The 25,139-nt window shown below is 39.6% G+C and overlaps 6 protein-coding genes across 6 annotated transcripts; 1 reads left to right on the top strand and 5 right to left on the bottom strand.

The window, feature by feature from the left end:
• The first annotated feature begins 3,401 nt into the window (after positions 1–3,401).
• LOC101306291 (SOSS complex subunit B homolog) lies at positions 3,402–4,472 on the top strand. The gene is made up of 3 exons (XM_004290662.1): positions 3,402–3,442; positions 3,731–3,817; positions 3,987–4,472. Exon 3 carries the CDS (start codon positions 4,000–4,002, stop codon positions 4,411–4,413), a length of 414 nt encoding a protein of 137 aa, XP_004290710.1. The 5' UTR covers positions 3,402–3,442; positions 3,731–3,817; positions 3,987–3,999; the 3' UTR covers positions 4,414–4,472.
• A 153-nt stretch (positions 4,473–4,625) lies between these two features.
• On the bottom strand, positions 4,626–11,505 carry LOC101305425 (serine/threonine-protein phosphatase BSL1-like). The gene is made up of 21 exons (XM_004290659.1): positions 11,301–11,505; positions 11,162–11,222; positions 10,963–11,041; positions 10,776–10,849; positions 10,576–10,670; positions 9,762–9,861; positions 9,597–9,666; positions 9,127–9,228; positions 8,862–8,943; positions 8,599–8,769; positions 7,975–8,158; positions 7,675–7,876; positions 7,431–7,598; positions 7,084–7,322; positions 6,801–6,885; positions 6,607–6,705; positions 6,322–6,521; positions 6,169–6,244; positions 5,471–5,606; positions 5,259–5,398; positions 4,626–5,135 (listed from the first exon to the last, which is right to left on the bottom strand). Exons 1-21 carry the CDS (start codon positions 11,503–11,505, stop codon positions 5,052–5,054), a joined length of 2,652 nt encoding a protein of 883 aa, XP_004290707.1. The 3' UTR covers positions 4,626–5,051.
• Positions 11,506–12,579: 1,074 nt separating this feature from the next.
• LOC101305713 (protein tas-like) lies at positions 12,580–15,761 on the bottom strand. The gene is made up of 11 exons (XM_004290660.1): positions 15,704–15,761; positions 15,419–15,627; positions 15,242–15,330; positions 15,090–15,146; positions 14,675–14,783; positions 14,456–14,557; positions 14,253–14,317; positions 13,807–13,910; positions 13,640–13,704; positions 13,498–13,552; positions 12,580–13,186 (listed from the first exon to the last, which is right to left on the bottom strand). Exons 1-11 carry the CDS (start codon positions 15,759–15,761, stop codon positions 13,026–13,028), a joined length of 1,074 nt encoding a protein of 357 aa, XP_004290708.1. The 3' UTR covers positions 12,580–13,025.
• Positions 15,762–16,022: 261 nt separating this feature from the next.
• Positions 16,023–16,660, bottom strand: LOC101306000 (probable histone H2AXa-like). Its single transcript, XM_004290661.1, has 2 exons — positions 16,430–16,660; positions 16,023–16,341 (listed from the first exon to the last, which is right to left on the bottom strand). Exons 1-2 carry the CDS (start codon positions 16,622–16,624, stop codon positions 16,120–16,122), a joined length of 417 nt encoding a protein of 138 aa, XP_004290709.1. The 5' UTR covers positions 16,625–16,660; the 3' UTR covers positions 16,023–16,119.
• An 840-nt stretch (positions 16,661–17,500) lies between these two features.
• On the bottom strand, positions 17,501–18,188 carry LOC101305127 (histone H2AX-like). Its single transcript, XM_004290658.1, has 2 exons — positions 17,943–18,188; positions 17,501–17,856 (listed from the first exon to the last, which is right to left on the bottom strand). The coding sequence occupies exons 1-2, from the start codon at positions 18,144–18,146 to the stop codon at positions 17,635–17,637; spliced, it is 426 nt and encodes a 141-aa protein (XP_004290706.1). The 5' UTR covers positions 18,147–18,188; the 3' UTR covers positions 17,501–17,634.
• A 1,764-nt stretch (positions 18,189–19,952) lies between these two features.
• Positions 19,953–21,515, bottom strand: LOC101304827 (ankyrin repeat, PH and SEC7 domain containing protein secG-like). Its single transcript, XM_004290657.1, has one exon. It carries the CDS (start codon positions 21,473–21,475, stop codon positions 20,066–20,068), a length of 1,410 nt encoding a protein of 469 aa, XP_004290705.1. The 5' UTR covers positions 21,476–21,515; the 3' UTR covers positions 19,953–20,065.
• Positions 21,516–25,139: the final 3,624 nt, after the last annotated feature.

The raw sequence follows: 25,139 nt of genomic DNA, 5'->3' as shown, positions 1-25,139 counted from the left end.
TAGGGATGGCCGATTCAGGGCAGAGCGAGCCAGACCCGACAGAGGCTGGGCAGAGCGAGCTAGATCCGACAGAGCCAGAGCCCACGTAGCCAGGGTTGAGAGAACCCGAGCCTACAGAGCTGGGGCTGACAGAATTTTATTTACTCCAAAGTTGAAGAGGCCAAAGCCAAGAGTGGAAAGTCATGGATCAATGCAAGGTAATGAACGTGAAGATTATTATCGACTTGATTGTGATTTGGGTAAATCATCAAATCTCCAGCCGGATAAGATTTCGCAATTTTCTGTCCAACATGTTGGAATTGTCAAAACTACAAGAGGAGAAAGTTTTCCCTCACCAAGTATAGTGAAAGAAAACTCAGTAAAGAGTAAAGAGGATGAGAATACTAGCCGCCAAGGACTCATGATGCGACAACCTTTGTCTGATTATTATCACTCTGATATGACGGTTACATGTGGAACTTTTGATGTTAGTCAGCAACATGTGTCATGTTTGGAAGTTAAAGATCTTAGCGAGGTGAAAAGGGATCTTGAAGTACTCGAGGATACTTCAGGAAAATCCAGGAAACAAAATCGGCACAAAACCAACATAGTCTCTAGCAATGTTGAACATACAGATCGTACCAGGGTCAAAGGGGCCTTAGAAGCTTATAAGGAGATATTGATATTGACCAAGTCATTGACCAAGTGGAGGGCACAAAACTGTAATATTTATGTTCAAGCAGCAATGGATATGAAAAAACAAGGAAAATGGGTAAACACGATGAAACAAATGGGATCTATTGGAGGAGTAAGAGTTGGTGATAAGTTTCGTTATAGAGCTCAACTAAACATTATTGGTCTTCACAAACAATTTAACGATGGTATTGATCGTATGAGGAGAAATGACGGTAAAATTTTGGCCATAAGTATTGTTGATTCTGGTCGTTATGCCAACAATCTGCAATCTTCTGATATTTTGATCTATTCCGGTCATGGTGGAAAGGCTCTGTTTGATAAAACGAAACCGACAGATCAAATAATGCAAGGTGAAACCTTGCACTAAAGAATAGCCAAGAAGAAGGAACTCCCATTAGGGTAATTCGAAGGCTGAAAAATTCTAACGGTTCATGTTATGTTTACTATGGCTTATACACCGTCGAAGAAGTTATGGAAGAAAGGGAACTCGGTCTGATGACCTATAAATTTAGGTTGAGAAGGAAACCGGGGCAACCAGACCTTTCATTTGACAGTTGAACAACCTACATTCGTTATCTTTGGTAAGTTCATACTCTGATTTCTATTTTGTGATCTTATTTTGTTTTGTTAGTTTTAAAAATTAAGAAACTCGCATACATTTTTTTAGAACTAATTTCAGTTTACCCTATCAATCATCAACTTTAAGTCGATCATCATGTTAGTCTATTTTCTTTCAATTTCATAAAATCATCATGTTAGTCTATTTTCTTTCAATTTCATAAAAAACATACCTCGACTTCCAATTTTCATCAGCGGTGTCAAAACATCTGTTTTCCATCTAATTCCCCCGTCATGTGATGACTTGCATTAAGAAGAAAACCAAATTTGAAATCATTGGGCCCACAGAAAAATGGCAAAATAGACAAATTGCATTTAATCCCACCAAAATCACTAAGGTTAGGGGGTTGTGATGGGAATAGAGATGTGTATCGATATGGGGGAAAATGGTCAGAAATGTTATTTTTTTCAAAATTTGATTTTCTTCTTGATGTCACGTCATCACTTGACGGAGGAATTAGATGGAGAACGGAAGTTTGGACACGGCTAATGAAAATTGGGAGTCGAGGGGTGTTTTTGATGAAATTAAAAGAATAATGACTAACATGATGATCGACCTAAAGTTGATGGGGTAAACTGAAATTATTTCTTTCTTTTTTTTTAACTGAAGCTTATCTAAAAAGTAGAATAATGCTAGGCGAACAATTTTTGTATTTCACTGTATCTCATCTTAGAGCATCTCCCACCATAAGGTAAATTTGAAGCCATATTTAGGTAAGAAAACAAAAATATTCTCTCGGTATTTTTTTAGCTTATTAGACTCTCCCACCATAAGCTAAATTCTAAGCCAAATTTAGCTTTAAAAAGACTTCTACCATAAGCTATATATATGTTTAATTCAATAATTAATCATATAGAATATTTTATATAAATTTATTCGATATTGTGCTCATATGAAAGATGTCGTTGAGAGCTTCGTGATGGTAGAAGATTTTGTTAGTAATAAATTTTTAATTTAAATAATAGTGTAAGTTGGAAAAAAGAAAACCTAAAGTGAATAAAATAATATTTAGATTTACCTTACCATTTCCGTAAGCCAAATTTGCTGCAAATTTTCTAATGTGTTTTTTTCTTGGGAATTGAAATGTAGCTTGTAGTGGGAGCATTGCTAACTTTGAGTTTTTAGCTAACGGTGAGAGATGGTTTTAGAGCATCTTTAACAGTTTTTTAATAATCTCTCTATTATAGAAAAACAAAAGTCTTAAGTTTTAAGCAATTTTTCTTCTCCAACTCTAACATATTACTATGTTACATATTTCTAATCATTCTAAAAAAATTTAGAGTTTGCATGCTACAAATATAGGGAATTTGCTTTTCTCTCATCATTATCCCTATTTTGGAGAAACTTATAGATAGTTTTTAGGGCAAATTCTAACATCAGAGCATCTATAACGCCTAACAGTTTCTATATAATTTCTTTACCAAAGAGAAACAAAAGTCAAAGCTTTAAGCGATTTTTTTTCTTCATATCCAATAGATCACCAAGTTACAAATTTCATGAATCATGATCATTCCTTAAATTATGGGTTTTCTCCTTAAAATTGAAAAATCAAGAATATAGAGAAGTTTTTGGAGTTACTCTTAGAGCATCGCTACAACATTTAATACTTATTTAATAACTTGTTCTTGATTTTTTTTTTAGTTACTGACTCTTTGGTTGCTTTCTAGGTTTTTGGATCAAGAAAAAGAATCAGCAAAACTACCTATGCAAACCAACTAATTTTGCAATGGAGAGCTCAGAACAAACTAGAAAATTGGATATAGTATGGTTGGAATTCCCCAAATATTTTTCATCGTTTTCATGTATTATTTTTTACGATAAGTTACGACCGATTTATTACAACAAAGTCGGACTTGCAATTTGAACCTTCAATGGAAATTCATGTTTCGATGCTCGAATCATAACAATAAACCTATTTGTGGGTGAGATTTTGTTGAAATTCCAACTTGTTCATGTGTTGGGTTGATGATAGAATTCTTGGCATTGTGTTTAGAATTTGATTTGAATTTTAGTACGTGGAGTTTTAAAATGACAAAAATGAAGCCATCCTCTTTCCAACTCAGAAACCTTATTACCTCCTTCCCCTATCGTCTTTGTTCTCTCCTCTGTCTATCGAACCACGCAGAGAAGAAGGATCAAACTTCAAAGGTACTTACTGTTAATTGTTAAATAAAAATCAACTTCCATCAATCAGATTACTCACTTGTAATCATTCGCCACAGCAAAATGGATGTTTAGGGTTTAGAAGGTTGATGGAATCAGATTATAGTTTCTGTTTCTGTTTTTGTATCTGTTTCTGTTTTCGTTTTCGTTTTCGTTTTCGTTTTCGTTTTGGAATCAGATTACTGTTTAGGTTTTATAAAGTTGATCGTTTTGGAATCAGAAACTAATTTATGTTTTTGTTCTGGTTCTTCCTTTCTTCTCGCAATCCAACAGAAGAAGTAAAAATCCCCAGGTTGTAAGGGGGCGTTGATTCTTCCGGCAGTCTAAAGTCCAAACTCATCAATCTCATTCATAGTTGAGGTCAGTTTTAGGTTCCAGTTCAGTTGGTAAAAGTGCGCACCAACTGTTCGATGAAATGACGAACAGCCTCTGTGTATTAAATTTAGCATATGCATGTTCTTAGTGAATGTGTTTCATTGTTTGAATGGATGTAGCAGCTGATTCTGTTAATTGGGTTGTGTTGTGGCAGAAACGAGCCAAAGATGGTGTCACTGAAAGACATAGTGCCAGCTGCAGAGAACAACATTGACACAAGGTTCATACTTTTGGACAAAGGCAGCAACACAATAGAAGGCCAGAACAAGACATGCTTGGCGCTTGTGGCCGACGAGACTGCCGCAGTTCACTTCCAGCTGTGGGGAGATGAGTGCGATGCATTTGAGCCCAGCGACATCATTCAGTTGTACAATGGCATCTTCTCTTACAACAGGGGCACTCTTGTGCTGAGGGCTGGCAAGAGAGGGAGAGTGGAGAAGGTTGGAGAGTTTACCATGCTTTTCGTTGAGACGCCCAATATGAGTGAGATTCGCTGGGTTCCTGATCCCAATAACTCGAAGAAGTTCATTCAGGATGCTGTGATTTCGCCTCATTCACGCATCTTTCCACCGAAATACTAATTTTTCGAGTCTATTGATCTGACCTGAGGAAGATCGTGTGTTCTTGTTCTTGAAAGGCAAGCCATTGCAGTATAACACCAGTGTACCATTACTCCTCATTCAGTCATTCTTGCCTGTATGAATGAATAGTTCTGTTTTCAATAACAAGCTAATGTATTGTATGAAATTTGGTCACATCCTCCATGATAGCAAATCCAAACATTTTTTTTTTTCCAAAACATGCCTCTCAAAAGAGAATAATTTAAATATATGGTATTTCTTATGTTACAACACAGTAAAAACTCTAAAACTGTAAAACTAAACCCACCAATCTCCTTCCCCTATATGTTATCTCTATGTAGCATAAAAGCTTTCTACATCTCTTCCGCAGACTATGTTGTTGTACATATATTACAAACTCAATTACGAAAAATGAAAAATTATTCATTCACTACATCTAAACTTCTATCATTTTGAGGCTGTGTACACTACTAGGCAAGGCTTCGACTTCTGCAACTTGACTTCCAAATACAAAGGACATGCTACATTGAGACAGGCCATGAGTCCACCTCAAATTGGGATGGGATCAAGCCTCCAGAGAATTGAAATGTTTCACATTCCAAATACCTTGGTAGTTGGTACATGGAGAAATCTGTCAGCTATATATATGCAAGTGAGTTCCGATCAAGATCAGGCTGTGGCCGACCACGAGTAGGAGTTGGTGGCCTCTGAATGTTTAGCTCCTACAGGGACACCAAAAAGAGTTTAAAAAAGGCAGCTGGGGATAATGTTAACAGTAAATAATAATTCATTGTCAGCATTAATTGTGTATTCACATCATTATTATTATACACGCAATGGTTTACCTGCATCCATGTGTCATCTATGACACGTTCAGGAGATGTCTCCGGTGACTGAATCGGAGGTGGCAAAGGATGAATTAGTTTTGGAACTACAACCAACCCTCTGCCAACCACCAGTATTGCACCAGCATTGTTTGCCGTTCCTACATAAAAAAGCCATATGAGACTGCCAACACGAGAACACTGAACGAAAACTTGTAAAAAGTTTTGCTTACCACAATAGTTGGTGGCCGAAAATAGAGTGATCAGTTGTCCCTGGGCAAACCGTTCAAAACCATCCATAACACATTCATGAGCTCTTATAATGAGCTGTAATTTGTTCCTCTTACAAAAGTCCATGACACGATCAGGCTGCAAATATAAAGAATACGTATTGGTAAGGGCCACAGAAAGGTCATGAGATGAAACTAGAGCACTATGGAATCGAAACACTATTGCACATAGCAAAAGAATGTAAAGATTTATATTATGTACCAAAGGAATTCAGATACGGTATCAGCTCAAAGATCCATAAGTTAAACAGTACCATTTCAATTCGTGCTTTACTAGTGCTCAGATACCACTTATCATGGTTATAGACTTCCCAATAAATTCACGAAAAACTACATGCACTAGTGTATCAGCTCAAAGATCCATATGTTACAGTACCATTTCAATTCGTGCTTTACTAGTGCTCAGATACCACTTATCAAGGTTATAGACTTTCCAATAAATTCATGAAAAACTACATGCACTAGTGTATGCGATTGTCAATTTGTCACAGAATTAACATCAGTTTGGTATCTCCCACTCTTATATCCTACAAATACATCTATAAACTATCATCACCAGAAAGAGGGGGGGTGGTGGGAATGCATGTCTAAGCTATGTGTAGAAAGACGAAGGAAGAAATGGGTTAGAAGAATGTGCTTACCCCGAAAGTGACAAGACCAGGCCCTCTTGCATTTGGTCTGAGACCCTCTACACCATCATTTTCTGTAGGATCAGACCTGAATGCATGGACTCATAAGTCCACAAAAATATAACAATGAAGTGAATATAAACAAATGACTGAACGAAAATGTACCATAGAAGATCCATTAAAATTATAGACCCAGCATCCATCGTAATGGGTCTTTCAAGCTTCTCTATTTGTTCCACAGAATTTATAGATCTCCCAATGCCACCATGCATACAGATGATTTTCTTTTCAATTAGTGCAGCCAATGGGAGGTAGTTGAAAAGTTGATTGAACCGCGTCCATGCCCATATTCCATCACTCTCTCCCTACATGCACATAATAAACTAGCACATTTAATATTCCAAAATTTTGGAGCAAGGACATCATGCCTGTAGGATAAATTATACATACCATTCTCTCAATGCATTCAATACGAAAACCAAAGAGTGCATTGATATCAGCAGCCTCATGGTTTCCACGTATTAAGTGAACATTATCGGGATACTCAATCTGCAGAATCAATCAGGGCCACTATACAGTCATTCAATAAATTGAGAAGATACAACTATATAGCAACATTAGAAAACTTCAAAGCAGAAAGTTGCCTTTAGTGCTAGAAGTAGAGTTATTGTCTCCAAGCTGTGCTGTCCTCGATCAACATAATCCCCCAAAAACAAGTAATCAATGTACCTAATATAAATAGACTGGCATCAGTCATAAGCCTTTATAACAAGACTCTCTGTTATCTATGACAAGATCAGGAGATAGAATAAGAATGTAGAGTGCTGATTACTTAAGTAAGACTCAGAGAGTCACAATTCTGGTCAAGCCAAACTCTGTCAACAAGTATAATGAAAATGTGGCATGAGAAAAAAGTGTTCAGCTTACGTTATGTCTCCTGCGGCAGATGGAAATCCATATTCATCAAACAAGCGCATTAAATCACCAAACTGTCCATGAAGATCGCCAAAAACTTTAACAGGAGCTTTCAGCTGAAGAACTGTTTGCTCCTGCATAAAGATCTGTTCAGCAGCATAACAAAGTTCTCCCACTTCGTAAGAATCGAGGAAAAACTTCCTATTAGCCGGAGGTTTCCAGTTCCTTGGCCTCAGTAATGTAGATATTATCTGAAAAGGAAAAAAAAAATACACATCAAAACCTTGGGAGTAAGGAAGTAGACATATATAAAAAATAAAAATAAATAAAACTGATCAAAAAGTTCAACTTATGCTTGCCTTCTTATGCAGGCCCTGTGGGGACTTCTGCCTGGTAAACTTTTTGTTAGGATATGATAAGTCGTTATTCATTGGAATCATTCGTCTGCTCTCGTTTTCAAATTGATCCAAAGACAACTGTCTGACCATGCCACCCAAGTTGCCTACAGCCTCCTTGGCAACAACAACCTGCAACAACAGAAATGATAAGTTTGCCACTGAGATGAAAAATATGATCAACTGAGCATTAATGCAAAGGACGTACAGCTCTGGGATGAAGGCGAACATCTGCCTCAGTGTCACTACCATCTGAAAGTGTTTCTGCAATTTGTGAGTTGTCATCTGAAACAGATGTTTCTTCAGGAGGAGGGGAAGATTGGGACTGCACAGCTTGCCAAACAGCACTAGCTGCCTCAGCTTCAGCAGCAGAAGCCTGCCGTAGTTTCTCCATGGAATTTTTATCCATGCTGCCAAAAATGAATATGAATCACATAAATTATGAACACATGTGCCTTGAAAAAGTATTTTGGAGAGAGGTGTGTGGTGGATGGTGGGTTAGGGATACCTCAAGCCACTAGATGAGGGTATCTCAGATTCACCATCCGAAGATGGTGATACACCAAAAGAAGTAGTGTTGGCATGAAAGGCTCTCGGTACAGATGGGGATTTCTCAGAAGTTGATACGGGAGAATTAACTTCAGATTGAAATGAAGAATTTTCCGCAACCAGGAAATCATCTAACAAGATATCTGTATAAAAAATAGAAGAAGAGTGAACATCAGTATGCAATAGCCACAAATCAGGGCCAACAATATACACATTTGCATTCATTGAAACTGTTTATGACAGTAAAAGTACACCTGCATAATGCCATGTTTTGTAAAAAGTTAACAAAAACAGATAAATTTTGGGGTTGAGAAATACTATCTTTTGTTTCTAGCAAGACAACCCCTTAGATCCATGATATCAGGGTGTCCTTCAATCTGACAAGTTAAGAATCTTCAGATTAATAGAGGAAAGCATCTAGAAGATAATAAACAGAACGTCCAAGTCCATTTTGTTAAATAACACTTTTGCTTCCTTCCTAACAACTGAAACATCAGAATCTCTATTCCTAAATAACAATCAAAGACATATCAGTTGCGCAAATGCATTATTCATACTATCAACTATGTTCTTCAGTTCTTACCTCCCTTGAGACCACCATAAATGTATATACGAACACCAAGAGATGCGGCTGCATGGCGACAACGACGCATAAGCTCCAAAGGGGGATCATAGTCATTCTGTCCCTTGCTTGTCCGTGAGGAGGTCACAAGCCCGCTTCTATCTAACCAAACTCCAGCGGCAGTGTCCAAAACTAACAAAGCAAGAAAATAGAAAAACTATCAAAATAAAATTACTAAAAGTTGCACGATCTATGCTAATAAAATTCGAGAATTAAAGATTTACCTGCAATAGCTCCTTCACCTTCTACAGCACGTCCTCCCCTAAGAGCACCTCCAGTTACATGTAATCTTGCACCAACAAAAACCTGAGCAAACAACATAAATCAAGTGCTAAAATAAGGCTCTACTAAGTATACGTACAAACTAAATGCATTTAAACAAATATTGTTTCTACAGTATAGGTACGACACTTAAAAAAACACATATCAAATGTCCTGCAACAGACAAAGAGGTAACTCTAAATTCACTGCCAACATATTATCACTTACCGCAGCATGTTGATATCTTGGTGAAGGGGACACTCCGGGTGCAAGAGTCCACTCCCACTGACCATTCCTATGCATGAGCAATCCATAAGCATCTGATAGGGGCTGTAAAGCATTGATTTTAAGAGTATAAAAAGATAACCCATTAGTCAAAAACTCATGAGATTCAGTACCCAAAATTTGTAAAAAAAATAAAAAAAAAAAACTTACACCTAAAGAAAAATTCTAATAAAGACAAATTAATGAAGTAGATACTTGGTTACAGGAAAATCTACTTTTGAGAGAAACAAAGCCACTACAATTCAGAGAGGATGCAAGATGATTGAACGTGCCAATTAATATGTACATATAATTGAGAAATCTTGTCTATTTCTAATTATATTGCAGATCATTCCTGTGAATGCTTCCCAATTTTTAGTTTTCTAATGATATAGGAATTTGTTATTTTATCTAGCAGAAAAGATTCCACATACTGCCCCAGAAGCGTCTCTTCCGCCACAAAGCAAAAACATGCCATCTGAGCGGGCACTGGCTGTTGCATACCTGGACAATATGGGAATGTGGAAATATATTAATTTTCTATAGTAAGTAGACATATTCTCAATTTTCCAATTTGTCGACATACAAATATTACTCACATTCTAGCAGAAGGCCTATCCCCTTCTGGGCTCAGCTTAGCCCATGCGTAAGGTTTCTGTGCAGTGTCCAGAGCCCAGGAATCAGAAAGAACTCTTTTTCCTTTAAAAAGACAAATAAAAAGTATCAAATAAAGGTGACCGTTACATACTCTGACCGGATAAAAGTTACCTATTATGAACAGGTTATGTATAAGGATAAATGTAAAGAAAGTTTGAATACGTTACATTAAGGCGCACCGGTTAAATTACTCATCTGCCAAGGGAAATTAGAAACATAACCAGCAACTTTGGCAGTTTCTTTCTTCTTCTGTTTATTTAATTATTTCAAAAAGACACTTAGAGTGTCCCTCATTAGAAGTAAATGATAGGAGGACAGTAAAGTAAAACGTTTTCTATTTCTGATATCTTCCAAATTAAACATACCATAGAGCTTGGACAATTTCCTATTTAGTGACAACTTTTGATCCTATGCTTCCATTTATGTCGATCTCCCATTGTACTGAAACTTGTGTACTCTAAAGTTGACCAGAAAGGTTTTAAGCATGGCTTCAATAAAGACTACACAAGCCTAATCTCAAATCTCAAAAGAAGAGTGAAGAGTGAAGGGTAACAAGCAAATTCAGGTATTGGCAGGTTAGGGATTAGAATCTCTTGTATATCTGATTCAAACGCGAAAGATGAGTCATAACATACTAGAACAAGCTCAAATGAACTTCCTGCCCAGCTCATACTGTAATTACACCTCAAGATGCAAACGGTACGACAATTGTTAACTGTACATATAACAACAAACAGGATTTAGGAGTACACTCACCATCATTCCCGCTGACAGTAACAAGATATCTCTGACCAACTAAGTCCATCACATGGCCATAGCGAGGCCCAGGTCCTTGTCCTTGCACAACCACTCTACGAACAGTAGACAAACACCAAATTAGAAAATGATTCACACCACATTTGTAACCAACAAAACCAATAAACCATAAAAAAACAACAATCTCAGTTGAAGGCCACCTGTGCCACTTGAACTTATCCATATCAAGCACATAGAGGTCATCCGTGGAGTGCCCAGCCGGACCAATGCCGCCCTATCCACAGAGCAAGAATCCATTAACAACAAAGCTCACACTCAATTACAATCCACACGAAACACTAAACCACTCAAAACCCTCTAACTTTCCAATCAATCCTCAAACCTCACCTGAAATACCACCATAGTGCCAACTGCAGCTGCCGCGTGGGCCGCCCTAGGAGACGGTGGCTCACCAGCCGGCCTGATTCTGCAAAATTCGCATACCAAAACAAGAACAATCAGTAAAAAAAACTCAAAACTAAGATCCCATTTCATCTCCACACGAAAATAGAATCCGGAAAATTTAAGAAAAATGTGAAGTGAATACCTAGTCCACTTTCTGGTGAGAACATCGTAGGAATGAACAGAATTGGTCACACCCGCTAACCCTACATTTCAGAACAAACCCAATTCAGCGAACTTGATAATTCAAACAAAGATACAAGCTTTTCGGAGTAAAAACGCACGGATGCCGGGGGCGGAGGAGGCGGCGCCGCCTTCAATGGCAGTGGCGCCACCGAAGAGAATAAGACGGGGGCCGTGGGTCTTGGTGGCGGCGACGGCGGTGAGCGTGTGACCGCATCGCGGGCCGGGCGCGTCGTCGTCAGTGTCCCAATAGGTCTCGAGAGTACGGTAGGTGGGAGCCGGGTACAGCCAGGGCTTCGAACTCATCGAAACCAAAGCACCTCTCTCACTAGCTCAGACAGACAGCTCAATCGGAATCGTTGCTCTTGATCTGTAACGCCCTTCTCTCTCTGTCTCTGCTATACTAAAGTATCTAGTTTCGTAAGAAATGAAATAGGAAAGATGGTGATGATGATGATGATCGCTTCCGCGCTGTGGTGGTCTCCGATGGGGCCCGAGCTTGGGCTCCGGACCCAGTTAAGTTTTTTTGATTTTTGGAATTGTTTTATGGGATTGGCTGAATAATTGTTTGTTTTGTTGCAGAGAGGTTTCTGGGGTCTTAAATAGAGTCAACGTCTTTGTTTTCACAGCCTCTTCCGTTATCTGGACTTTTGGAGTAGGAGGAGGAAGTAGTAGATGAATGAAGATTCTCTTACCGGCTAAGATATCCGTGCAACAGGAAAGGGGGAGATTAGGGAGGAATGTCCGCCGGAAATAGCAAGAGTATGGAGGATGTGATTCTTTGTTGGTTCGGAACGGAAGTGGTTACATGTGAGCGAATGATTTTTGAGTTTTAAACCATTAGTTTTGAGTGAGGTTTATCTTTGCATGCATATAACGGTTTGGACCATTTTACGATAATTCTCCTAGTAAATATCGTGCACCGTACAAAAACAAACATTGAGCAACATTTTTCTACCAAAGAGAAAAGATACTGTGTTAATCATGAATTGAGGCAAATGAAAAATGAAAAATGTGTTAATCATGGATTTGCCTCATTTACATATGACTTGTATACTTTAGTACTAAATGAGGCAAATGAAAAGAATGATTTGTATATTTCAGTTTTGCCAATAAAAGCCCTCCCCAGCTAAGTACTTGACAGGGAGGGGCTTCTAGCATTTTTAGCCAAAATGTTAAGGTACACATGGGCAACTAGTCTTTTTCTAGAAATGTTATTTATTTTCAAAGAGGTTTTCTTTTCTCTACTCCATGCCCGTCAATGGACTTCATTGACACGTAAAATAATCAAGACCATATAAAGATTTTGTTATTTTGTTTTCAAACAACTTTGCCCTAGTAGTACTCATTCTTTTTTTTTTGGTCAAGTAGTAGTACTCATTCAACATTGACACATTCTTTGATATTCAACTACATTCTTTTCTCTTTCACACCAGTGTCCCCAGATTTATGGAAATTGGGCAGAAAGGATGTTAAAAAGGGACAACCCTACACTTAAAGGTGTCACCATCATTAGATTCATGTCTCAACCAATAATTCAAGCCCTCAAGGACCCCTTTTATTTGCCACTACAAAAAAGACTGATAGCAACATATCAATACATGCTTCTGCTCAAATTGTACCCGACACCCCATGTTTTCATTGTTCTTTCACCTCTAGCATTGCACATGCTTGTCTCGCAGCTCCACCTGAATTGTATCGCACAAGGTCAATAGATTCTACAAGATTTCATACCAATGGCATGATTCGGGGTGGACCAGAATGTCATATGGATCCATTTCAGCTGTTGAGGTAAAATTTTAGAAGTTGGATGGCATGAGGTTTGATCAGGGACAGGGATTAGGAAACCTTTTGTGAACCTTGTTGATTTCCACAACTATCTCAGGTGTGAGCTCCACCTTGCATGCATCAAGAACTTCCTGAAGTTGCCATGACTGGGTTACTCCAAAGACGACACTTGCTACCAGAGGGTGACTCAACACGAAGGCTACCATATCATGAATCAAAACTTCAGAAAATATATATGGTGTAGGGGAAAAATAAGTAAATACAATAAATGAACAAACAATAGCCACATATCAAGATAAGGATAACGGGGGAGGATATGGAATCTATGAAACATGTATAAGCTCAAGCAATTAGAGAGTGCAATCATGCTGCAATGTCTGTGTGCAAGAAAGTGACAAGGATCTTTACTAGGAGGCATACTTTTCCATCAATGATTACAGGCTTAAAGTTTTGCAGCATCAATAAAGAATAAGATGATATGAAAGAGAATAGTAGAATGAAGTATCATACCAATTGCAAGAGATACTGGATGTAGGCCGTGCTTTTCTGCAATATGAATGTACTCCTATGACAGCAAGGAAACAAGAGCACATAGTGAAATCAGCACGTTGAATGAAATCTAGTCAAACCACAGTGTCTGTGTACCATGTACCATGCTTGCTGCTCTTATGGAGGGATCAGACAAGTTGTATCTAGACTCCCCTTCTGAATACTTTCCTGAGATACAGAATAAAAGTCCACGTTGAAACAAGTTCAGCAATTTGACTGAAGAAAATTCTTACATATCAAAAAGAATTGACATATAATTTAAGAATTTACCTCTGAAAAGGTTCAACCGAGCATCTGAAGGGCCCCCTTCCGGTGAAAAGTACTTCCCAGAGAGTATACCCATTGCAAGAGGGCTGTAAGCTAATAAACTGACCCTGAAAAGTTCAATGACCCTACATAAGGAAGTGACAAAGAGAATACTTTCTCAATCTAAAATACTTGACCAGTTTACACCCTATATAACTGAGCATTAGTAACTCAGATTTAAGAAATTCTTCATCTGGTGCAATTGCAGGAGAAATAAAAATGGAATCAAATTGTAATGCCAATATTGAAGATTAAACTAAGCTGTCAAGGATCAAACTGTGACTTCATTCTAAACTACTCCAGCACCAGAGTTTTAGATTTACTAAACTTATCAAGAATTGTTTAGGTATAACTTGAGCATATGTTTTACCCATGTCACAGATGATGACAAAGGTCAGGTATTAAAGTACCTTTCATGATGACAGCACTCAGCCAATCCAGAATCAAAAGTTCGACATAGCAAGCTGTATGAGTTCTATCAAAAACAAAATAAGCTGCATTAGACCCAAATATCAATAAAGTGACCAGTTGGGTGTGTGCTAGAGAGAGACAGGGGCAAACAAAGAAAGCAAATGGCAACTATCAGTGTTCGAAGTCATACTAAGCCTACAACCTGCACAGATACAATCTTTGGAATGCCAGTGCCTCTTTCTGCCACCTGAAGAAACTTCATTACACCATATGCTGTTTCATTACTGAGACCAACATATCTGACCTGCAAAACCAAAACGTTTCATTCACATGAGCAATCCATGTTCTTAAAACATTGATAATAAAGCATCAAACTGAACAACTTATCGACCAGAAGACTAACCAATGTAATGAAACTAACCTTACCAGCATCAACAGCTCTACCAAGAGCATCAAGCTGTTCCTCTATTGGAATCGAACCAAATTGCCTAGTTGGATCATATTCATTTTCTCCAAACATCGGGACATATCTACAAACCAGTCACCAATCACTTCAAGTGCTACAAAAATATTAATGTTCCTTCAAGCACAAGGGGTCCTTGTGTTTATGTCGCCTCAGAGTGGAAAAAATAAAGACGAGACTGGGTGAAATCAAGCAAACTGGAGTTGTAGAACTAGTTATAGTAGAAGAAAAACTAGAACACGTGTAGCATTGGGAACTGCCTAATTTCAATGGAGTCAATTTCTACAGTAAACACACACCATTTTAAACTTCATATCAATCTGTAACAGACAATAATATCCGAAAACACTAAAACAAGGATCTACATACAAACCGATCAGGCCAATGTATCTGATAAAGATCAATGTAATCCGTCTGCAATCGCCGTAAACTGCATGAAACCAATCCATAACTCACTACTCAACACATCACATCACCAATTGTCCAAAAACTGCAGTAAAATTATAAATGAGTGCTTGTACTAACCTGCCCTCAATAGCCGCAGTGATATTCCCAGCATCCAAGCACTTGGGTCCATCTCTTATCCAAGTCATCTGCCCAGAAGGTCCAGTCACCTGTATCAAAACAACGCCCACATATCAACACTCAAAACCAACCTGAATCACTCGAATGAATTCGACACTAATAGGCCACATGACCCACCTTGGTGGCCAAAACGACGCTGTCACGAGCAATGTTGCGGTCTCTGATCCAACGGCCTAGATACTCCTCGCTCCTCCCCTGAGTCTGGGCTCGCTGAACCACTGGGTACATCTCCGCAGAGTCGAAGAAGTTGATTCCGGCGTGGTAAGCTTGGTCCATGAGCCGAAACGACTCCGGCAGCGTGTTTTGCTCGCCGAAAGTCATGGTTCCTGGCCACAATTCAAACTCTGAGAAAGAGAAACGCAAACACTAATTGAAATTCTAGACAAAGAAACAGAGTCGAACCCAAGCAGAGCCTTGAAACCGTCAGATTCGGAGCCAGGTTGAACACCGGCACCGCCATCACTGAGCTTTTCAGATTGTGAGGAAAGGAGAAGAGAAGAGTGGCTCTCACATCCGTGGTTTAGTGAACTTCAGGGGCTGGGTAAGAGTGGATATAAATAAGGAAGTTTACCATTTACACCCAGTAAAATTATCATTTCAACTAGGATCATCAGGTTTAGGGTTTAGTAAAAACACCATCATAGTGATTTTGTGGTTTCAACCAATTTCAATTGCTTTAATCATCCCATCACAAACAACAATCATTCATAAACAAGATAATGAAATTATGACAAAGACGATATTATATTCCACTAATAATTTCCGAATTTTCTGTTTACAACCAAATAGTCCCAAATTTTGAAACCAAAACAAGAACCCTAAAACTCTTGCGACGCCGATCCAATGTCCCCCTTGCCTTTCCCGGTCTTCTTCGGCAGCAGATTCTGATGAATGTTAGGCAAAACACCTCCATTAGCAATAGTCACAGTCCCCAAAAGCTTGCTCAACTCCTCATCGTTTCGCACAGCCAGCTGGATATGCCTCGGAACAATCCGATTCTTCTTGTTATCCCTGGCGGCATTTCCAGCGAGCTCAAGAACCTGTACACGAATCAAATCAATTCCAATTAGATCGTGTCGTAAGGAATTGAAAAATCATTAATTCAAATCAAATTGAAAAGATCGAAACCTCGGCGGCGAGATACTCGAGGACGGCGGAGAGGTAAACGGGGGCACCGGCGCCGACACGCTCGGCGTACTTGCCGGATTTGAGGAAGCGAGCGATACGGCCGACGGGGAACTGGAGGCCGGCCTTGGAGGAACGGGAGACGGACTTGGTGGCCTTGGCCTTGCCGCGGCCGCCCTTGGAAGTCGGAGAAGTCATTATCGGAGATTGGAGTCGAAACCCTAGCAGAGTGTGTGTGATGGGGAAAGGGTAGGAGGGGGTGGTTTATATAGGAGTGAGGAGGCCAAGGGCGCTTTGGTGTGATTGCCAGCGTGGAAAAGAGTTTTGGGGGAAAATGAAAAAAAGGGAAATGTTTTTCGAGTGGAGGGAAAGTTTTCTTTATTACTGGAGGAAGGTTGGCTCGGATTATCTTCGAGGCAACATAAAATCACTTGATTTTGTTGTGTGATCGAACACATCAAAAAAAGTACTACATCTGCAATCCCTACACAAACAATGGGCTGCTACCGATTCTTGTTTTACCTTTTCCGATAGTGTGGGATTTATCTGTGATTCCGACTATAAATGCCGGATTGTACGAATCCACGAGTACAGAGCAGAACCGGATTCCCAATTTCAGGTGGAGATCTTCTCTTCCGAGACTGGTAAATGGACAGAATCAGTTGTACTATGCCCACAAAGGTTTAGACTTCCGCAAGAACAGAAATATGCTTTATTCTGGTTTCTGTGAGTCTCTGCTACTTTGTAGACTGCTTTTGGATTGGAAATTCACTCATTTGAAAACCTGCATCTCCGATTCTTTGTAGTTTTTCAATTATTAGAAAAGGAAGCGGTGATTCTACATCTCTCTTATATTGATTGATGATCTCCTTGACCTTTTCATGGCCGAAATTAGAACTTGGGCACTGCAAATATGTTCTGCATTGCACGAAAACATTGTCCTCTCATCTTTTCTTCTAAGATGTTCCAAAAACTGCAAATTTATTAGTAGATAAGCTTTTCTACCATCACACAATCAACCCAGATTCAAAGTTGCAAAGACCACAAATTAGCAAAACTTCAACAAAGCCATATCTAGGAAACTGAAATTTTCATTGCACAAGAAGGATTACAACAGAATGAACTGTTCTGTAGCCACAGATTTACAAAACCAGAGATCCAATCTAGCCCTACCATTTCTTCTTCCCTACCAACAGACCTAACACCATCTAGAACTCCTGAGACATAGACCCAATCTCTCCCTTCCCCTTGGCATTCTTCTTCGGCAGCAAATTCTGATGAATATTGGGCAGAACACCTCCATTGGCAATAGTCACAGACCCCAAAAGCTTTGTGAACTCCTCATCATTCCTCACCGCAAGCTGAATATGCCTCGGAGTGATCCGATTCTTCTTGTTGTCCCTGGCGGCGTTTCCAGCCAACTCCAAAACCTAATCCCCAAATCAAACAGTCAGCTAACAAATTACACACTACAAAAAAGGAAGAGATTACAAAATTGATCAAAACGACGACGTACCTCAGCAGCTAGGTACTCGAGGACGGCGGAGAGGTAGACAGGGGAGCCGCCGCCGACGCGCTGGGCGTAGCGGCCTTTCTTGAGGAAGCGGGCGACTCGGCCGACGGGGAACTGGAGACCGGCCTTGGCGGACCTGGAGACGGATTTGGTTCCCTTGGACTTGCCTCGGCCGGCTTGAGCGGTTGAGACGGTGGCGATGGCCATGGTGGTGAAGATCTGGAGATTTGAGGTGGGATTTGATTTGATGATTTGGAGAGTGTGAGATTTGTGAGTAGGGTGTTGGGGTGTGGGGGTTTATATAGAGAAGGGAGAGAGCGTTGTGATTGGTTGGATGGGTTTGGCGAGGATCGCCAGCGTGGCAGAGTAGAGCGGTTTTGAAAAGTTTTGAGAGACGAAATGTTTTGATCGCGGGAAATGAAAATTTCAAATTAATTTCAGCTTTGGATTGGCCACGGCGTCGTTTTGGGGCGCTGTTGGTTCGGGCTTATTGGGCTGATGATTGAATCTCTCTTAAGCCCAAAATGTTTGTGTTTATAGCTCACTTCACGGTTAACCTACAAACCAAATTCTACCAGAGCTGATAACACTGTTATTTTAGAGTCGATGAGAATTGACAGAGTGCTTAAAATTTTAGCAAAAATAATATACCAACTCGGAAACCCCTCATGGATAGGAAACGGTAAGAAAATCACAATAGATTGTAAAAAAGCACACATGAATCATTTACAACATATTATCAATTTTGTTAGTCTTTTGCAGTGACTTATTTTTTCTTTTTGAATGTCATATGTTCAAACCCCGTCAAGAATACGGTGAAGTGAAGGAGATTTGGGGTTACTATCATGTTGTTTCAAATTTCCTGGAAGACTCTAAGCAAGAATATAGAATATGATGAACAAAACACTGCTTTGAAGTGTGAACTCCTAACCGCTGCAATAATACTTCTCTAATTTATAAATAAATCTAAGATAAGTACATTATCATGGTACGATTCTCATGCATCATCTTACATACATAGACGTAGTATTTTTCTAGATGAAGTATATTCCCTGGCTCAAACGTCACGCTGCTTGGTGGCTAGGCTGCCTTTCCATATTCAATTGAACTCGTTACATTTTCTGGTGGAAAGACTCAATCGCTCTCTGTATTATATTTCCATCGCATATGCTTGTAATATTGATCTATGTTGCTACATCAAATTCTAACAATCCCAGGTCAACTTTTCAACGTGTAATATACTCCAATCGACCAGAAAGACTAGCTACTTTCAATCTGATTGTTATAATTCTATATCATATATCAAACCCCAGGTTCATAATTTTCTAGCAATTGTTTTTGTCATCAAACTTGGCCGGGATAGATACTGTTTCAACCAACATGTTACAAGTTCATCTACGTTGTTGATTTGTTGGTGGTTGTGAAGAAATGTCTGACAATGTGGTTGCATTCTGTTTTTGAAGTTCCTGCTTATTATACAAACTCTGATGAATGATGATATTTAGGTGTTCAACCTGCAAATAGGCTTTATAAATTTAATGGAAAATGAAAAGGCTCTTGTTCAAAATGGATTATCTTGAATTTAATGGTAAGAGAATGATTTTTCATACGACATTTACAACCATGTGTCTATCTTTCTCATCACATGATTTAATATGAAACGTAATATAAAAATGATAATGTCACATAATTATGCGACACAATGATCGTAAACACAAGCATCATGAGTTTGCAGACATCAATCGCATTTAGACTTGTAGCAAACATCATCTAAGAACTAGATAAGCATCATCACATAGAAAAGCCTCGATCAGTTCATTTAAACTACGATCCTGACGATCCGGCCAGGAGACACAAGCGAATAAGCGATAGCTTCATAATACCAATTCATCTTGGTACTCTTGAGATGATGGGACTGCATGTATACATGGTTGTGGAGGGGAAACACAAACTCTTATACATCTCTCTCTACCCCAACCATTCAAATTCACCACAATGATCACCACCCACATTATACAGAAACACATAATCAACAAAAATATATACACATTGATTGCACATTTGCATAACACAGCAAGAAAATTCATCCCCAAAACATATTAGTACTACTTAATTAGTCCCCAATCTCAAGCCCTCTCCTTTTCATGACAAACAGGATGAACAAGAGCAGGGTGGTTCTTAAACCGATCCAAGCTAACTGGCGACACAATCCCCTCGAGACTCTTCACATTGGCTCGAGCCCCATGCGCCACCAACAAAAGAGCTACTTGAACATGCCCCGCCTCCACCGCGCAATGCAGCGGCATGTAGCCTGCATTGTCCACCACATCAAGCTGAGCACCATGATTAAGCAGCACCTTGACACACTCAATTCTTCCCTTGAATGCAGCCCTATGCAAAGGGGTCCAGCCATTTTGGTCCCTCACATTCACCTCTGCCCCTTCCGCAAGGCAACTCTTAAGGCCATGCACGTCGTCCAGCCTCGCCGCCCGGAGCAAAACGTCGTCGAATCGGAGATGACCGAGCAAACTCAAGTGACCATTCTCCGCTGCGAGGTCAAAAGCTGTCTTTCCATTCTTGGTAACAACATATTTCACATCGGAACACTCCAACAAAAACTTGGTCGGCTCCAAGTGACCCTTCTCAGCAGCCCAATGAAGCGGAGTCAACCCCTTCTGGTCCCACACCTCCCCATCCCCTCCGGCAGAAACTAAAAACTTCAACATCTCCACGTGGCCGTTCGCCGCCGCGACGTGTATCGGAGTCCGGCCTTCGGAGTCAACCCAGTTGACGTCAAGTTCAGGGAAATTCTTGCACAGAATCTCTATCAAATCGACCCGGTTCATCGCCGCCGCGTCGTGCAGAACCGAGCTATCGACTTTACAGCCAGAAGCTACCAGAATCTTCACAACTTCAATACTCCCGCTCCGAACAGCCAGAGATATCAAACACCCGGAATCCGAAACCTTTCTATTCACGTCCCCACCTGCGTCGATCAAGCTAGAGACCAAGCTCGCGTTGCCGGAAGCTATAGCAGGACTAAGCAGCGCCGTGAGCTCAGATCCAGAGCACGCGGAAACCGCTTTGTCGAAAAAGACATCGAACCCGGAGATCTTGGTCCGCTGAGAAATGAGAAACTCCACCACCTGTGGGCCCACAAACGAGATCGGTATGGTGGCGTCCCGGAAAACGTGCGGCCCTGGCCTCGCGAACAGGCGGCGAAGATCATCCAGGCCCGCCTTCCCCGTCGGCAGCATCGAGGCCTTGACGTTGATGACGTCATTGGGGGCGGTGGTGGGGAGTGGGGGGTGGTCGGAGGGGTGGGAGAGGAGGAGGGTGTAGGAGGAGGAAGAGAGCGGAGGGATTATGGAGAAGGGTTGCGTGAAGGAGAAGAGAGATGGGTTTGTGGTGGTTAGGTTAACTGCGACGGACATGGTGTGCATGAGGTTGCTGAGTCGGAAAGTTGTGCTGCACTTCTGATCACGTTTGAAACTCAGCTCCACTTCCTTCACGTCGGCTTTCACCAATCTGTCCATGGCCGGAGAGAACGTGAGATCGAGAGGTCGAGACTCAAACTCCGCAGCTGATGATCAGATTTGTCAGTTGCGTCTTGGTTTGGTATGAGATGAAGAAGATGGAAAAAAAAAACTGTGAGGTGAGCAATGCTGCAATGGTGGTTTGAATGTTTGATTCGCTTCCTTTCGCTTTCAGGAAAAGGTTTTACTATTTAATTGTGTTGTAAGGTGAAATTGTTTATTAGGGTTTGGTTATATTATTGGGTTGCGTTGTTTAAGTTTTGGAACTTTTGGTGAGGGTGGGGACTTTGAAAATGAGAGAGTCGTTGTTGTTGGCTGGGTCTGGTTTTGAATATGGAGGGATCGGAGACTGGAACAACCTTTCTTCATGCTACCTTGGTTATTTCTGGATCAGTAACTTCTGTGTTGAAACTTCAACTCATGACCGAGTTGATTGTGGTACGGTTTCAAAGTTCGTAGCTTGCATTTTCTGGTAAAATTCCCACAAAGTCAGATCATTTTGTTTATGAATTATTAGGTGAGAGACCATCAACTCTGGAGAAGCTGACAATAATGTTCACGACCAGAAACAGTATTATATGGAATATGAAACATCAGTATGAAACATATCACGTACATTGTCACACTGTAATAAGCCGACGGGGAGAGAGACGTACTGATGCGGATCAGATATCGAGAACAGATATCTAACAGTCACTCAATAGACAAAAAAAAAAATAGTAGCAAACTCGTAAAAAATGACAAATTCATGTCTCAAATCAACTTATTTTAATTCATAAAACATAAACTCCCTAACAACAATTACAATACTCATATTTATATGGGTTACAATACTTAGAGAATAAGTAGCCTCAAGCTAAAAAAAAAAGCTAATTAAACGTAAATCTTAATAATTATAAAATAACTCCCTAAAACTATATCAATAATGAAATATCAAAGATTACGAATCTATAATTAAATATTTCCTCACATGCTCCTGCATCAGACTCTCCTGGTTGGAAAGAATTCGTCCTCGAATTTGAACCATTGATTGTAGAAAATCCAAACAAAATATTCCACTGCTTCAGATCTTCTTTTGAATTCTTCCTTTCCAAATAAATAGATATTTGGAATAAATGCTTGATTGCGATCTAATAAATTTTCTCGTCAACTTTAATTTAACAGTCGCAAAATTTCCTCCACTATCCTTGATCTGATTGACAAGATTAACTACAGATTTGGGAATCTGCATGATGAAGTCATTAACTCCAAGAAAATCACCAAAATCATGTTCAATCATGATTGCGTCCTTCTTGGCTTCTTCATCTTCTTCCACACCACAATTGCCACAACAAATCTCACAAAAACAATCATCATAAATCGGTGGCCTACTAAAATCCACAACACCATTTTTTTTCTTTTTTTGAATTATTATTTACTGAAAAAGTAGATATAGAATTTGAACCTCCATAGTCGAAACTAACAGGTTCTCCCTTTCCACCCGACTCACACAACGGAGCACAGCGATGAAATGGGCCAACGCATATCTCCCCGTCGGAACCGTCACCGTCTCGGTTGAAAGTTTCGATGCGATCAATATGTTGATGATAGGTGGTAACATCTCTCTCCCCGTCGGAACTCTTACGACCCTGTCGTCGAGCTTCAATGCGATCGATACGTACCACAAGTTGCTAAAGCATCCTTTTCATTTCAGCCATGTCGTTGTTGACGTCACGACCCTCCATTCTGAAACCTTCGCCTCTTCGCCCGACCTGAGACATGGAATCCACCAAGCTCTCGCCAGAGCTCTGATACCAACTGATGAGGATTAGGTATCGAGAACATGCCTCCAACAGTCACTCAATAGACACCAGAAATAAGGAGTAGCAAACTCGTAGAAAATGGCAAATCCATGCCTCAAATCAACTGATTTTAATTCATAAAACATAAGCTTCCTAACAACTATTACAATACTCATATTTATATGGGTTACAATACTTAGAGAATAAGTAGCCTCAAGCTAAAAAGAAAGCTAATTAAACGTAAATCATAATAATTATAAAATAACTCTCTAAAACTATATTAATAATGAAATATCAAAGATTACGAATCTATAATTAAATATTTTCTCATACGCTCATGCATCAGTAATGAAATCTTAGTCATCTTGTAACAACGTTAGGTTCTTCAAGGTTTTCTCCCTCTTGGATGACTTGTCTGAGCTGAACCCTGTGTCTCCTATTCCAATTTGCTACATAGTTGCATCAACCGGGGACTATAAACATTTGTTACGGTTGTTTTTGGGATTCTAATAATAACCAAGATAAGGTCGGAAAGAAAATTCCTTCTTTTTTTTTTTTTTTTTAATCTCTCTCTTCCCAAAATCTCACATTCTATAGTTTCCCTCAAATCTCGAAATTATCTTTATTTGCTAGTGCCACAAACATACAGTTGTGAATTGTGAAGCTACAGAAATCAACCGGTGAGCCTTTATTGAAGCAAGAAGTACCGTGGAGAGTGACATATACTGTTTTTCTTGTTGGATTATTGTTAGTTTGTTACAAACTAAGCATTGTCATTTTAGTGTGTGTTCCATAAACATATGTGACAATCATTGCCCTTTGACTAGTGAAAAATGTGTTTAGTTATAAGCTTAATGCATATATAATATGCTCTAAATATAATCAGATGCTGTCATTTCTGAAGAGCCACCTATCAAATGAGCATAAAAATATATGTATTATGGACCATTCATTGGATGCTTCCTGTCCATAAGATACAATGATACATCATCATTTGTTTAATTTATCGAAACCAGTTGCATTTCATGTTTGTTCTTTCTACTGATTTTAGTGATTTTTTGGTTAAATAGTTGTACACATGCATAGAAGCATATTCTGATTAGTTTTGTCACTTAATATCGATATCAATAAAACAAATCTGGTACTGCTGTACTGCTAATCTACAAACTTTGTGAAGGATTCATCCAAACTTTTAGCTTGAAAATTGCACGCGCGTATTCGACACGACTTGGTTTTTCGTCAGATTTTCTTTTACTGTACTAAGAAACTCGTTAGCACCTAATGAAAATTGAGTGAAGTTACGTGATGAACTCAGATGCTAGGATAACTAGTAAACAAAAGAACGAGAATAGCAAGAAACAGCAGGAAGTGTGTTGTCATCGATCTCACCATCTATGGTACGTGGTTGGTGGTAATAATCCTAGCTAGCGGTAGTGTTATGTTACTTGGCAGTGTCATTGGTTACTGTATGCTTAGATTCCTTAGGATTCTAGTTTTAGCATATGTTGATCAATTCTCACAACAACCATACGGAGCAAAGGCCACACAATATATGTGGTTTTTGAAAGTGTTGCAATTTGCTATACGTGTGGTTCTTCCTTATCATACTCCACTGATACCCTCATTTCATTACCAGGACAAGCACTTTAGCCGACGAAAAATTTTCGTCGGCCTGTTATCTTAATTCGTTGGCTAAGATCTTAGCCGACGAGCCTTCGTCGGCTATAGTGTCGTCGGGAAAGGGTCGTCGGTGATGACTTTAGCCGACGAATTTTTTTTTTCGTCGGCTATAGTCCCACAGTTAGCCGACGAAAAACATGTCGTCGGTTTTTTTCCCAGACTTTTAGGCCGCCGAAATATTCGTCGGCTAAAGTGCGTAATAA

Source organism: Fragaria vesca, linkage group LG2 (genome assembly GCF_000184155.1).
Source record: "Fragaria vesca subsp. vesca linkage group LG2, FraVesHawaii_1.0, whole genome shotgun sequence".
Lineage (NCBI taxonomy): Eukaryota > Viridiplantae > Streptophyta > Magnoliopsida > Rosales > Rosaceae > Fragaria > Fragaria vesca.
This window is presented reverse-complemented; position numbering and strand designations above follow the sequence as displayed.

What these genes read in the sequence shown, in the direction of transcription:
- LOC101306291 (XM_004290662.1), top strand. Translation starts at nt 4,000, where the DNA reads ATGGTGTCACTGAAAGACATAGTGCCAGCTGCAGAGAACAACATTGAC.
- LOC101305425 (XM_004290659.1), bottom strand. Translation starts at nt 11,505, where the DNA reads ATGAGTTCGAAGCCCTGGCTGTACCCGGCTCCCACCTACCGTACTCTC. An exon ending in CTCACCAGAAAGTGGACTAG is followed by an intron (nt 11,042 to 11,161) that starts GTATTCACTTCA and finishes CGAATTTTGCAG; the next exon opens with AATCAGGCCGGCTGGTGAGC. An exon ending in CACAGGGCCTGCATAAGAAG is followed by an intron (nt 7,323 to 7,430) that starts GCAAGCATAAGT and finishes TTTCCTTTTCAG; the next exon opens with ATAATATCTACATTACTGAG.
- LOC101305713 (XM_004290660.1), bottom strand. Translation starts at nt 15,761, where the DNA reads ATGGCGGTGCCGGTGTTCAACCTGGCTCCGAATCTGACGGTTTCAAGG. An exon ending in GGTTTCAAGGCTCTGCTTGG is followed by an intron (nt 15,628 to 15,703) that starts GTTCGACTCTGT and finishes AATTGTGGCCAG; the next exon opens with GAACCATGACTTTCGGCGAG. An exon ending in CAGATACATTGGCCTGATCG is followed by an intron (nt 14,784 to 15,089) that starts GTTTGTATGTAG and finishes ACTGGTTTGTAG; the next exon opens with ATATGTCCCGATGTTTGGAG.
- LOC101306000 (XM_004290661.1), bottom strand. Translation starts at nt 16,624, where the DNA reads ATGACTTCTCCGACTTCCAAGGGCGGCCGCGGCAAGGCCAAGGCCACC. An exon ending in TCGAGTATCTCGCCGCCGAG is followed by an intron (nt 16,342 to 16,429) that starts GTTTCGATCTTT and finishes ATTCGTGTACAG; the next exon opens with GTTCTTGAGCTCGCTGGAAA.
- LOC101305127 (XM_004290658.1), bottom strand. Translation starts at nt 18,146, where the DNA reads ATGGCCATCGCCACCGTCTCAACCGCTCAAGCCGGCCGAGGCAAGTCC. An exon ending in TCGAGTACCTAGCTGCTGAG is followed by an intron (nt 17,857 to 17,942) that starts GTACGTCGTCGT and finishes TTTGGGGATTAG; the next exon opens with GTTTTGGAGTTGGCTGGAAA.
- LOC101304827 (XM_004290657.1), bottom strand. Translation starts at nt 21,475, where the DNA reads ATGGACAGATTGGTGAAAGCCGACGTGAAGGAAGTGGAGCTGAGTTTC.